Consider the following 14,940-nt stretch of genomic DNA (forward strand, 5'->3'; position numbering starts at 1 on the left):
GACATTATGGGTACACGTCATCCACTACGAAGCACCGTCTGGCGGTCAGGAAATGCGAAACATAAAATTAGTTACGTACGTAACTGTGGTTATGTGAGTAGTGGATGACCGCCAGGGTCCCTGGTCATGAAGAGTGGGCGAGAAGAGATCAGGTACCTGAGGAAGTCGGTTGTGTGACACGCCGTATTATAACATCAGTGACGTCACACACAGGTGTCACAAGGTGACATTTTTGGTATACAACACTCGATCTGCGGGAACCACAAAGAGAACATCCATTATGAAGCACCGCCTGGTGGTCATCCACTACTCACATAACCACATTTTGTAACGTTTTGTAAGCCATCGCGTTCATGCAGCAGTTTCCACCATTACCACGGAAACCACTTATTGAAGATATACTGATAATTTATAATAACTGGTGTTATTTAATGATACTATAGATAGACTGCACTTTGTAGATTACTTTAACTAAAACAACTGTTTTGCATAACATGCCATGTTTGCTGTTCTCCATTTACGAGACTTTGACCAGCGGATGTCGCTAGCGTGCCATGTCCTTCTGCTCCGCTGCTCTGCTAGCATTTCTCGTTATTATGAGAAACTAAGTCATTATTACGAGAAAATTTCTCATTATTATGAGATTATAAGTCATAATTACAAGAAAGTTTCTCATTAATATGAAAAAAAAAATTTCAAGCATTTAACAGTTAAGTTAATCACTTAACGCACACAATACTGCACAAAATAAAGCGATGACGAAAACTCCTACAATCTGGGCCAATATGAACTAATACAGTAAAGTGGATATTTACTGCACCCCATCAGTTAAATTTATTAATATACTGCCACCTGTTGGCACATTTGTGTAATTTAGAGCAGAAATTAAGTCGTGATCACGAGAAAACAATATAATATAATATATTATATAATATAAAATAATATCACATGGCTGTATAGGGCTTCTGTACAATTAAACAATTAAAAACTAAATTAAAAAAGTTATACAGTTGTCATTGTTTCTTTTTATTGTTATTTACTGAGACCTGTTGTTACAGTAATTTACAACAGCTTTACTGTAAATAGAAAAAATGGACAATGAATTACAGGAAATTTTACAGTGTAAAGTTATGTATTTTTGATTGTATTAAAATATATTACTGGAGAAAAGACCATACAATTATAAAAATATACAATACTGTAAATACATTTACAGCAAGTCAAATGGTACTGTAAATATTAATACAGTGTTTTAACTGTAAGTTCAATTTTTCAATTTCTACAGGAAATTTTTTACAGTGGAAGGTTTGCGGACATCCACACATCCCGTCTGTGTGCAGCCCAATTTTTGATATGGCACGGACAGTGCGCGTACATCAGCATTAAAGACAGAAGAGTCGCAACAATTTTACTGTGCATGTGTCGAACTTGGCCATCCGCAGTTGAGTATACTTTGCAAGCTGTGCGGACACTCTCAAATTTAATTAACACATACTTATATCCCAATTAGAACTGTACATTTCTAGTTTTTCAGGGGCATCCTCTTGGGTTTGGACCGTCGTTTATATTTTAGGCCCTGTTTACACAAGTGCATTTTCGTTTTAAAATGAATAATTTTTGCTATGGTTACGCCTGTTGTCTACATTATTCTGGCATTTTTGACCCCCGAAGACGGAGGGTAAATGACAAAAATAAAAAACAGAGAAGTGTTTTCTTTGTACAGATGACAACATTATCAAAACTATCCCCTTTCACACAGATCCATGAAAATGACTAAAAATGCTGTATAGAGTACCTCAGGGATGACGTGTTTTTGTAGGCCAACACGGAAGTTAGCGGCGCACGGGTTCTATGCATTTTTCCTATAGACTTTTGGAAAGTCACAAAAAATAAGCTCTGGGTTTAACAAAGGGTTATGACACTTACACGTTTTGTCTATGAAGATAATCTTTACAAGTTAACACAACATTTATAAATTTTGAATCCTAAATAAAATGGTCAGATATAAAAAGCAGTAGGCTATAAACGGACTACAGCACACCATGGTCGCGAGTCAACATCACCACATCACCAAGCTTCCTCAAACTTCATTTAAAAAACAACTTCATTTAAAAACATGCTTATGATCTGCACTGTTATGAATACTTATCCACTTTTTCTTGAGAAATGCTGTCCAAATGTCCTGTTTGTCATGATGACGTCTAAAGTCCCCGCCAAAGGAAGTGGTCCCTTTTCGCAACTTGTTAGCAACCGCCATTTGACACAATAAAGGTTTAAAAAAATCACAAATGGGTTATAACTGGTGTGTTTTATTTCATAGATCAAAACGTGAGAATATTTAGAGGCTTTGTTAACCACAGACCTTATTTCAGAAGATTTAGCAAAAAAACATTCAAAAAACACAATGACTTCGGGGCGATAGAACCGGAAGTCCTAAAATTCTAAATCGCTTCCGGGTTTTACCTAAAAAAAACGTCATCCCTGAGGTACACTACGCATGCCAGCCAAGTTGGAGATGTCAATTTATAAAGAAAGATTACGAAACTGCGCATACGCATTCCTTTATAGAGCATGCCTATCCACCCTATTTTTTACAGTTTACTGCACTTTGATATTCTTCTCGTTATTTCGCAATAGCGGCTAATAACATCTTACTTCTCATTGAAAAATAAGGTGGATAGACTAAACATGTAGCCTTATATGCATGTACATGATCACCGTTTTTCTTTTTTATACAGAATTGCATTTTTGCAGTTTACACAGAGAATGATAACGGTATCGTTGTGTAAATGTCTTGTAAATGAACATTACAAACACATAAAAAGTTTTCCGTTTTTAATTGAAAATGGTGTTGTGTAAACAGCCCAGGAGACTTTCGAAAACAAATTTAGGGACTGTTTACACAACACTGTTTCCAACTAAAAATGTAAAACTTTTTATTTTTGTGACATTCATTTACACAGCATTTTGGTGGCCTGAAAATGGGTTTTAAAGTGCAAGTTTTTGAAAACGGTTTTAGTGTAAACAGCAAAAATTGGAATCTGTGAAAATGATGATGTCATGCACATGCGCATTAAATGTTCAGTCTATAGTGTTTCATCGCCATCTAATGGCCTGTCAGCAGAATACAGCGTTTTTAGTCATTTTCACGGGGATTTTTTTGACAACGTTGTCATCTGTACGCAGAAAACTCAAAGGAAAAATGTATCTGATTTAAGCATACGTTTAAGCAACGTACCCTTAATTTATTTTATTTTATGATGATATTTTGCATTTAACTTCTGTCCACTGCGGTGATACCTTGTCGACATTTACAGGATGTGAATCATAATGCAGCCGCTAGATGGCGCTATGTCACCGTGTATCTGTTACTGTTAATGTCCAGGGTCTGCAGTCACGTGTGTTTGTCCATCAGTGTTCAGCTGTCTGTCTGCTGTCTGGAGGATGATGACTTCTGTTTGTCCCTCTGAGGGTATGAATATTCTTTAATAATTCTTTAACACACTCACAGACAAAACATTTTTTGAATCATTTATTTCTGAATGAATATCTGTACTCAACACAGTGTGTTTAAGTTCATCTTCATCTTTTCTGTGTCAACAGAAATGGATCTTCAGTCTCTGGATGTTCTTGCCTCTGTAGAGGAGACCCGACCAGAACCGACCCAGAGTTCAGTGCGGCCATGTTCATTTATACAGAGGATGAGTGTGAGCGATGATGACAAAGAGCAATAGGTTTAAGAGTAGAGACAGAACTATGAACTAGAAATTCATATTATATGCACTTTGTATTAAATAGTTTCTGTAAACACTTATTAAAAAGATTATTCAACATTTCCATGCCTTTGAAATTTCACTGTTCATATCTGTTTGCCAAACTGAAAGCACACTGTAAAAATACAGAAAAACTGTAAACACATTAACAGAACAAACTGTACATTTTACAGTATAAAACCGTAACTTGCAAACAAGAAAACTTGAATGTAAACCAGTAAATTCAACAATGCACACTACTAAAATCTGTTTTGCACCTTTAACATATACTGACAACCACATTATAATGCAGGTGGTAAAAGAGAAAGCCACATGAAGAATCAGAGTTCAACACAAATAGCTTTTCCACGAGATGAAGTATATATTAAGATAAGGAATGTGCACAGAGTCATTCACGCAAACACAAAACACCTTCAACCCACAACACTTACACAATGCAATAAACATTCTTTAAACAACAGAAGATGTAACATAAACCCTAATGTACATAACAGATAACAAAAACTATTAAGAAACATGATTATTTAAACAAAATACTTTCAAATGTGGAGTGTCACACAGGGAATTGTGGGAACATCAGTTTACAGATTATGACTGTAAATTATACATTGATTTGTTACTTCTAAAAATTGTAAAATTTACATCATTTTACTTTGAAAATTACATAAAATGTCTGTTAAGAGCTTTTACAGTTTTTCCCTGTATATATTACAGGACCTTACTGTTAACCTATTTACATTTTTTTTCCCGTATTGTTTTTACAATATTTTACCGTTAAAATAACATTCGTTTTAATGAGTAATTAGAAGGTAAAATTAAAAAATAAAACCATTAGAAATAAAGCACTTACAAAAAAAGATTTATAGGAGTATAAGAATATTTTATTTATTTACCTGCATGTGACCATCAGTGAACCACAAACATGCAAATGAGTTGTTCAATTATTGAAATATGAATTTAAAATCGCAGGCGGACTTAATATTTTAGCTCAAAGGGGTTTGGCTGACAAAAAAGGTTGGGAATCCCTGAATTAGGAAGAACTAATGCAGAAAGTTTGTGGGTGTGAGGGATTACTTACCAAAATACAGTTAAATACACAAATGTAAAGCAGAAGATAAGAACATTTAGCTATTTATTCTCTTCTTTGATAATGAAGAAGAATATCTAGCTATTTATTCTCTTCTTTGATAATAAAGAAGAATATCTAGCTATTTATTCTCTTCTTTGATAATAAAGAAGAATTTCTAGCTATTTATTCTCTTCTTTGATAATAAAGAAGAATTTCTAGCTATTCTCTTCTTTGATAATAAAGAAGAATTTCTAGCTATTCTCTTCTTTGCAGACGTTGTGCGCTCTGATATGAGTCATTACGGTATTATCGCGCTAGATGCTTTGCTTATGAATATTAAGTACAAACGTGAAGTTACTTGATTGTTCAACACGCATCAGTAATGAATATTCATGAGCATAGGGCTACCTTTTTTCATCGCGCTCGCTGTAGTACAGTGTTGCCAAGTCCGCGATTTCCCTTTTTTTTTTTAACATTGTTGCCGCGGGTTGTTTTTCATGTCCACGGATTGAATCGACCCACAATAACATGATATTTATCCCCTGGAATCATGGGCGTCGGAACCATTGTATGTGGGTGGGACAAGAACCACCCAGTTTTTAACAGTGCATGCATGTATTTGTTGACATGGTTTTAACGTTATTGTAATTCAATTTGTTGGCCTTAAAACGTCTAAAAATGCACATTTGTACACCAAAGAAATCAACATTTTCTCGGGGAACATGCCCCCGAACACCCCTAGCTAACTACGTTTTGTAACCTCGGTAATTATAAAACTTATTTTGAAATTAAAATAAATTATTAAATTATAAATAAAGAATAAAAATAAATTATTAAATTATAAAACCCTGCGTACATGCTTCTTTTCTATCTAACAAAATCAAAAGTAATCGTGTATTTCTCCGGTTGTGCGCACTTTTACGGGTAAAAGTATATGTACTGATCAATGTGTGAAAATAAGGAGCAAAAAGGCGATTGAATGTAAAGGGCTGTGTCTCCTTATTCTATTCATATATATATATATATATATATATATACACACACACATAAGTAAAAAAAACCTTGGGAAAAGACCCACCCACATTTTTTTTTTGCTTCCGATGCCCATGCCTGGAATGCGAATTTTACCAGGTGAGCCCCTCCAAAAAAAACCCGTTAATTTTACCCCCTGGAACGCGATTTTTACCGTGGGACCCCGCCTGAAATGCTAGTTTCGGGCTAGCTTTGAGGAGCAATTGGAAGGGTTTTGTTGTGAAAACATGGCAACCCTGCCGTAGTATATTGACAAAGCGATTGCGCGCTGACACCGGTGGTTACGGTATCGCATATGTGTCCGGAAGAGCGAGGCTCGACGGACTCTCTGAGCTCGTCGGTTTTAGACGCTCGTCGGTTTGATGGGCGATGGGTCTGTTCGCTCGCGTGCGGAAAGAATGGTTTATCATCGGAATAGTGCTTGTCATCACGTGCGCCAAGCTCGCGCCGTCCGTGGGAGTGAAAGGAGGTGAGAATGATCAAAACACACACCTGGACACATTCCTGTCCATGCGTTAAACTTTAAAACCAGTTAATGCGCAAATAATAAAGAATTATGCCTATTAGGAAATGTTTGGGATGATCCATATGCATGAATATGACACAATAAGGGGTGTGATCGATGATTGATTGATCAGTAATGCATTGGTATAAAATGGAAGTAATTATAATGAGGGATGGGGTCATATTTATTGCTTGTAAATGTTTCAGCATAGAGATGGAGAGTTGATCTGAAATGGGTCATGAAGTGGGTTAAACAGGCAACAGGTTGATGGTTGTTTTTACTCTAGCTGTCATTGTGACACGTTGCAACACCCGGATCTGAAAAATCCTGTCCGGGTAGAGCATAATTGCCTTAAAGTCTGTTTTTCCTGTTTATACATGTGTGAGAACATTGAATGTTTGATTGACAATGACTTGTTTAACGGTGGATCAACATCTTTGTTGATTCTCGAACAACATTGCAATCAGATTTGAGGGACAAGTTTACAGTTTATGTCAATTTTAGGTTTACAACCAGGGTTAGGGGCTTCTACATCAGTGATATTCGCCTACCATTTCCCTCTGATTTTAGGGATAACTTATTGATAGGGTTAGGTTTAGGGGAATAGGGTTAGGACTGCATTTTCAAACAGGAATGTTGTTCCAGGGTCAACAAAATATTCAACTTCTAATTCGCCAAAATCAGGACATACAATTGAAATGAGATTTAGAATAGCTCAAAATTCACTACGAGAAAGATGTAAGTTGTTGTATGGTTTGTTAGGATAGGACAATATTTGGTTGAAATACAACTATTTGAAAATCTGGAATCTGAGGGTGCAAAAAAATTAAAATATTGAGAAAATCGCCTTTAAAGTTGTCCAAATGAAGTCCTTAGCAATGCATAACCAATGCATATTTTTGATATATTTACGGTAGGAAATTTACAAAATATCTTCATGGAAGATGATCTTTACTTAATATCCTAATGATTATTTTGCATAAAAGAAAAATTGATAATTTTGACCCATGTATTGATGGCTATTGCTACGAATATACCCGTGTGACTTATGACTGGTTTTGTGGTCAAGCATCACATATTTAAAAAAGAAAAACCCAACATGAATATAAAAAAATATCATATAACATTAGACTTTAGAAGGTCATTGGGGACAAATATTGTACCCCAAATATTATGGTACTGAATAATTACCATGTTTATATACCCATTATTATGATACCTGTCCAAATTGCCAACTTAGTGCAATTTTCCTAGTGTCCCAAAACGTGGTAATCCAATTTAACCAATATATCCGATCATAATTCATTGAAGTCTCTTTCAGGTCCTCTCCGGCCAGAAATCACCATCACCTATGTTGCAGTATCTGTTATTTTCTTTAACAGTGGCTTGTCTTTGAAAACAGAGGTATGACTGGTTCCTGTTTGTTTTTTTGTTATGATTTTACAGATTTAAATTAAAACTAACTTCTGTTTTGCTTTGTTTTCCAGGAGCTAGCAAGTGCATTAATGCACGTAAAGTTGCATTTCTTCGTCCAGACATTTACACTAGTATTTTTCCCCATCGCCATTTGGCTGCTTCTCAAAGTTCTGGCCCTGACGGCGATCAACGAATGGCTTCTCAGAGGGTGAGTGCGCGTGTTTTCAGACCTCCTTCTCGTACACAATCACCCTCTCTACCTGTTCACTGCTCGGCTGAATGAAGTCTCTGTCGGTGGGTTTGCTCTGTGGGTAACTGGATCTCAGAGGTCTTCTGTGTTGGCGCTTTAGGTTATTTTCCTGCAAGAGAGTCGTTGTGTTCACCTGCAACCTCCACACGTCCTTTCACAGACAGAAAAGACATTCATGTTTTTATAAAGTTGGAGTTTATGAGTCACTATTGTTGTAGCATTAGCTGAAATTAGTTACACAGGGTAGGGACAGTGTTTAGAGTAGAGGCTCACTCAATCCAGTGTGAAAACAGGGAAATGAACGTGATTTAAACTCAGTTGTGTGTGTTATTATTAATTAACTTTCTCTCTCTCTCTCAGGTTGCAGACGGTGGCATGTATGCCTCCTCCTGTTTCCTCTGCTGTCATCCTCACTAAATCTGTAGGAGGAAATGAGGTATAAAAGAAATTTACCCAAATTTTCCAAAAGCATTTCATCACAATTATCAAATCTTTACAAGCTTGTTTCCATCACAACAATTTACATATGTACTCTATCAAATATTTACAAACAGATCTCACCACAAAATCACGATCACTGTTATAATCACAATTTGTTATAGAAAAATCACATCTTTCCAACAGATATTGAAATTTGGTGTGCTACGTATTCAATTCACATTTATTTGTATATCGCTTTTCGCGAAACATATAGTTTCAAAGCAGCTTTTCAGAGAATGCATGTGAACATTACAATTTAGAGGATGCATTTATATAATAATGTAATAATTTAGGCAATTAATTTACAATCACTGTTAGCAGTTTAATTGTAGGTAGAAGCAATGAGTTACATATTAACAGTAATTAGAAATTTGGGAACGTGCATGTTGATCCAATTATTGGCCGATACCAATATTTGTCACTTCCTCTCTTATTTGAAATTTTGTCATCAAAATAGATAGTATTTTGATCATGTTTTAAATAAGCAAAGTTCAAAAACACCTGCATTAAAATATACTAGCAGGTTTATTGCTGCATCATCAAATCATTTTTAATGAACATGGATTGATCCATTTAACATTCAGCAGGCCTACATAAAGACAACAGAACAAGGACACATATGAAATAAACAGTGCTTTTTAGGTAGATTTAATAGTTTTCAGGTACAGAAATAAAGTAAACAAATGTAAAATAGCACTGCATATTCTTCACTGTGTACATTAAATACATGTTAATCCTTTATTGTAGCATACTTTATTGTGATTAATCTTCTAATTTGTTTGTGTATACATTTTAATATTTTTTGTAAGTTTAAATATATATGAGATCTGCACTATCACCTTTACTAAGGCAGGACTCTTATTTTGACGGGTGTTCTAGTCTAAGGACAGACAAGGAGTGCAGCAGTTCTTCAGAGATATTTTGCAGATTTAAAGTTTGTCAGTTTATTAAGCATCCCCCGAAAAGGCATGAGATCTGTATGTATTTGTTAACTGTTAGTAATTCGTAATTCAGTAATTCGCTGTATGTTGATGATAATGCAGTGAAGAGAGAGTTTAATGCGCACTTCTTGTGCTCTGTAATGTTTAGCTTTTGTGATGATTTGTTTGGAGTGAAAACGGAAGCAATAAACTTAATAAAACATCAGTAAAGTATTAGTCATCATTCGGATGGGGTCGGCTACACTTTTATTTAGTCAAGAATAGTGTGCAATCTTTTGTTATTAGATTAACATTAAAGCACAGACAGCAGTGCTAGGATTAACAGTCATTATACAGCTCAGCGCCTTCACACAGTTAATTTACAAACCACCGGTTTGTTATATTGGCCTTTTTTCCTGCTACACCCGATAGCCGATGGTTGTAAATTTGGCAAAAATTGGCTGATACATCGGTGCATCCCTACTTTACAATCATATTCCATCAAATCAATCACATATTTACAAAAATACATTCCACCAAAAGGATGACAATGTTACAATATCACTTGCTCACAACTATCACAAATTTACAAATGTGTTTCATGACCTCACTTCAAAATCATGACCATTGTTATAATCACACTTTATTATGCACATTATAAATATACAACAGAATAATCACAATATTTGCTGTACATCATAGTTAAACATCAAAATAACATTAATGTATATGTATTCTTTAATGTTAAAGTGTATATATTATTTTCTTTACAGGCTGCAGCCATTTTCAATTCTGCGTTTGGGAGCTTTCTGGTAAGTGTGATAATGCAGAGAGAGAAAGAAAGGGAGGACAGGGAATGGAGTGTAGAAGACAGAAATAGACAAAGAAAAGAAGTATAATGTGTCTCATTTCTCTGTCCTGTCTGCAGGGGATTGTGGTCACTCCTCTCCTGCTGCTGGTGTTTGTGAGTTAAACTCCTCTTTTATTAGTTTTCTGTGCTGAACAATGAGCATGTTGAATGGGTGTGATATTCTGTATACTCCATTGATTGTTCAGTGTTTGTTTCTGATATATTGTGTGTATAATGTTTTTTACTGTGTGTGTGTGTAGCTGGGCTCCTCGTCTTCTGTCCCGTTCACCTCCATCTTCTCGCAGCTCTTCATGACGGTGGTCGTCCCGCTCATAGTTGGACAGGTGGGAGTGTAAATTATGCTGTTTATCTTTATCTAATTTCACATGCAAAAATGGCAAATAGCATTTATAAGGGAACGTTAATCTGAGTTTCTGTCAGAAGTTGACACTGAACATGTTTTGTGAATGTAGGTGTGCAGGAGGTTCCTGCGAGAGTGTCTGGACCGCCGGAAGCCTCCATTCGGGACGGTGAGCAGCGTCGTTCTGCTCATGATAATCTACACCACCTTCTGCGACACCTTCTCCAACCCCAACATCGAGCTGGACCATCTGAGCCTGCTCCTCGTCGTCTTCATCAGTGAGTGTGTTTAACCTGTGAGCTTTCCATCCAAAGCTGTGATTCGGATCGAACATTTGCAAATATGGTATTCTATTCAATGTGTTCAAGAGAACAAAATCATCACTATCTGGGAATTTGGCCTGAAATAGCCATTATAAAAATAGAAGTTGCTGCAATTTGGGAAGAAACTGTGACTCTTTTTTTCCTCCATCATAAATGAGTTGGTCTCAGAGTGTCAGACGAAACACAGTAAATGCTGTCATGTGATCTTAAAGGTGCCCTAGATTCAAAAATTGAATTTATCTTGGCATAGTTAAATAACAAGAGTTCAGTACATGGAAATGACATACAGTGAGTCTCAAACTCCATTGTTTCCTCCTTCTTATATAAATCTCATTTGTTTAAAAGACCTCTGAAGAACAGGCGAATCTCAACATAACACAGACTGTTACGTAACAGTCGGGATCATTAATATGTACACCCCAATATTTGCATATGCCAGCCCATGTTCAAGGCATTAGACAAGGGCAGCCAGTATTAACGTCTGGATCTGTGCACAGCTGAATCATCAGACTAGGTAAGCAAGCAAGAACAATAGTGAAAAATGGCAGATGGAGCGATAATAACTGACATGATCCATGATATCATGATATTTTTAGTAATATTTGTGAATTGTCTTTCTAAATGTTTCGTTAGCATGTTGCTAATGTACTGTTAAATGTGGTTAAAGTTACCATCGTTTCTTACTGTATTCACGGAGACAAGAGCTGTCGCTATTTTCATTATTAAACACTTGCAGTCTGTATAATTCATAAACACAACTTCATTCTTTATAAATCTCTCCAACACTGTGTAATGTTAGCTTTAGCCACGGAGCACTATCAAACTCATTCAGAATCAATGTAAACATCCAAATAAATACTATACTTACGCGATTAGACATGTTGCATGACGAACACTTTGTAAAGATCCATTTTAAGGGTTATATTAGCTGTTTGAACTTTGTTTATGGTGTTTAAGGCAAGCGCGAGCTCTTGGGGCATGGAGCACGAGATTTAAAGGGGCCGCACACCCTGAATCGGTGCATTTATAATGATAAGCAGTTAAAAAAAAAAAATAAAAAAAAAAAACTATGGGGTATTTTGAGCTGAAACTTCAGACACATTCAGGGGACACCTTAGACTTATATTACATCTTTTGAAAACATGTTCTTCGGCACCTTTGAGTTCGGATGCTGGTGTTTGGGAACACAATTGTGCGAGACGCTTTTGGAGGAATTAAACCAAATCATTCTGATGACAGACTTTGACTCAGGCTTTTCAGAAACAACATTTGAGATTATGTAAAGCAATTGGTCTGCTGGTTAGTCCAGTTATCCAATCACAGCCTCTGCTGAGGAAAATCACACATTTTTCATCATAGTTTATGAACATGTCTTTATTTGGAAAAATAAAAGATCTGCCTCAATTTTTATGTGCATTTTTAGAATTTATGCACATCATGGTATTTCCATCCAGTGTGTTTTTTATGCCGTATCCCAAAATTTGATTTAAAAATATATAAAAATTGTGAGGAAACTTTTTAGTAGCTCCTTCCCCCTAGAGAATGATCTCATGTTTAAAATATTATACATTTTACTACATTATTTTATAATAAAAACTTTTTCAAATCTTGACAAAACATATTGTGGTAGAGGTTCCACATTTGGCCACTGTTTGGTGATAGAAGTGATATTATGACAGAAAGTATTAATTTTGAAAAATTTCCAATGTAGTTTGGGTGTTTATTTTTGTGCCTGAACAAAATCTCACAAGAACCTCAATTTTTGTGTTATGAACTTGGAACAAAACTTAGTTACATATAAGGTTAGCAATTTTATTTTGTAAAATATTTATTTCATATAAAATAACAAATATTTAGTTCATTTGCTTTAGGGTAACTTTAAACTCTTATTTTTATGCTTTTAACTTCAGCAATAATTCTTTATAAAGAGACCAACCTACAAGTCTGTATTCCAAAGCATTCATGATTTACAAGTTATTTTTGGATGCATTTTTCATTTTTACTTGAATTTTCCTGTCTATGCTCAAAAAGGGGGTGATATGTCTGTGGTGCAAGAGAACTTGACTGTAAAGATATATAATAATATTGTTCTATTTTCCTTTTTTCAGTATTTTCCATTCAGTTGAGCTTCATGTCCCTGATATTTTTCCTGTCTACAAGGTGAGAAACACACTCAATTTTCTGTCATGCAGGGAACTTTTCTTGTAATATTGAGCCAATGATATTTCTACCCATAAACGTAACCCTTTAACAAACAATTGTGCATTTTTAGATTAAAACATAAGTTTGTGTGATTTATTACTTTTTTTTTTTCTTCATGGTACTGTAAGTGTTTTCAGGTTTTACTTTCATTTTAGGCTCATTTGATCCTGACAATGTTGGCTAAACCTGATCCACTCACTCTCTGATTTGTGACGGACAACATAAGGTGTTTATATATTTCTTGTTTTGTAGGAAATCTTCAGGTTTCACTGCAGCGGATTCAGTTGCCATCATGTTTTGTGCGACTCATAAATCCCTCACTTTAGGTAAAACACAAGCTTCTGTCTGGATGACGCAAATATTAATTGTTTCATACCTTCTCTAATTGAAAACACTGGTTTAATGTGTGTGTGTGTGTGTGTGTGTGTGTGTGTGTGTGTGTGTGTGTGTGTAGGTATCCCCATGCTGAAGATCGTGTTTGAGGGTTATGAGCATCTGTCTCTGATATCAGTGCCTCTGTTGATCTATCATCCCGCTCAGATCCTGCTGGGAAGCATCCTTCTGCCCTCCATTAAAACATGGATGAGCGGCAGACAGAAGGTAACACTCACGGAAAATTTGATTTTACACTGTTTTAAACTCCGTTCTGATGTGCATATCAGATATTATTTTATAACTTGTATTCCATCTGTTTCATAAGATGTTGCAATGCCAGATATTATTGTTCTGTGTTGAGGTAAAATGAATTGGTTGGCTCTCTTCACAGACTCTCACACCCATCTGAACTACACTGTCGACTGGAAGCTGTGAAACTCTTGGCTGAGCCAAACTAAACTAAACCAAACCAGAAACAACGAGACCAAACCAGTCCGAGATACCGATAACAGGAGGTTTTCTCATTGGACGTATAAGTGAGATAAGTGCCTTAACGCGACCGCGGGACCTCAGACGTCACGGCAGGGACGGAAAATGATTCCATGAGCTTTTTTTAAACAGATTCCTGAATGTATATTTTTTATTTTTATATGAAGTGTAAAATCTTTTCTTACTCCAGCAGCACTCAGACTTTGTCAAATGGATTTGTTTCTGTTCTTTAGACTTCCAGGGAGTTTGTTCATGTATTTTGCAGCAGTAAAACTGTTTAACGCACTGCTAACATCCTTTACATTTAGCTGATGATGAGTATTACTGACTGACTCATTGGTCGTTTGTTTTGGTGCAGTAAACGCAAAGATCAGCTGTTCGGCTGTGCCATGTTCTGTTACTGAAGACAATAAACAGTGTCATAAATTCTGTCTAAATGAGGTTTTGTGGTGCATCATGCAAAAAATGACAACAAAAGGAGTGGAACTGACCACAAATACACAATAATAAACTTATTTTTAATCATTCATTTAGTTTTTCAAATCACAGTAACATTTCTAGACTAATGGGTGAGAACACAAACTAAAAAGGTACTTTTTAAAAGGTAAATCAACCCTGATTTACCTTTTAAAAGATACTATTGTGTTACATTTTATTTATGGTTAAAATTGAGCTTTTAAACTAGTATTCAGACTGAAATGCATCATTTATGGGTATTAAACACATTATTTTCTCTTCACTAAGGGCAAAAGCACTATCTGCTTTTTTGTCTTGCAGTCATTAAGGAAAGGATTACTTATATACTGTTGTGTTTTAATTGTATGCTTTTTTTATTGTTTTTAAGAAACTGAAACTTTTATTCAGCAAGGCTGCATTAACCCTCTGGTTAATTATA

General features: G+C 35.6%; 1 protein-coding gene across 2 annotated transcripts; it reads left to right on the forward strand.

Moving 5' to 3' along the window:
* Positions 1–6,168: 6,168 nt before the first annotated feature.
* On the forward strand, positions 6,169–14,537 carry slc10a7 (solute carrier family 10 member 7). 2 transcript variants are annotated; one of them, XM_067371313.1, is made up of 12 exons: positions 6,169–6,343; positions 7,701–7,783; positions 7,867–8,003; positions 8,406–8,481; positions 10,219–10,257; positions 10,374–10,409; positions 10,556–10,639; positions 10,769–10,934; positions 13,088–13,139; positions 13,434–13,507; positions 13,722–13,781; positions 13,948–14,537. In XM_067371313.1, exons 1-11 carry the CDS (start codon positions 6,244–6,246, stop codon positions 13,754–13,756), a joined length of 882 nt encoding a protein of 293 aa, XP_067227414.1. In that variant the 5' UTR covers positions 6,169–6,243; the 3' UTR covers positions 13,757–13,781; positions 13,948–14,537. The 2 variants fall into 2 exon arrangements, with proteins under 2 accessions (XP_067227414.1, XP_067227413.1); XM_067371312.1 differs by having other exon boundaries at positions 13,636–13,781; positions 13,948–14,534.
* Positions 14,538–14,940: the final 403 nt, after the last annotated feature.

This window comes from Chanodichthys erythropterus, chromosome 20, assembly GCF_024489055.1.
Source record: "Chanodichthys erythropterus isolate Z2021 chromosome 20, ASM2448905v1, whole genome shotgun sequence".
Taxonomy (NCBI): domain Eukaryota; kingdom Metazoa; phylum Chordata; class Actinopteri; order Cypriniformes; family Xenocyprididae; genus Chanodichthys; species Chanodichthys erythropterus.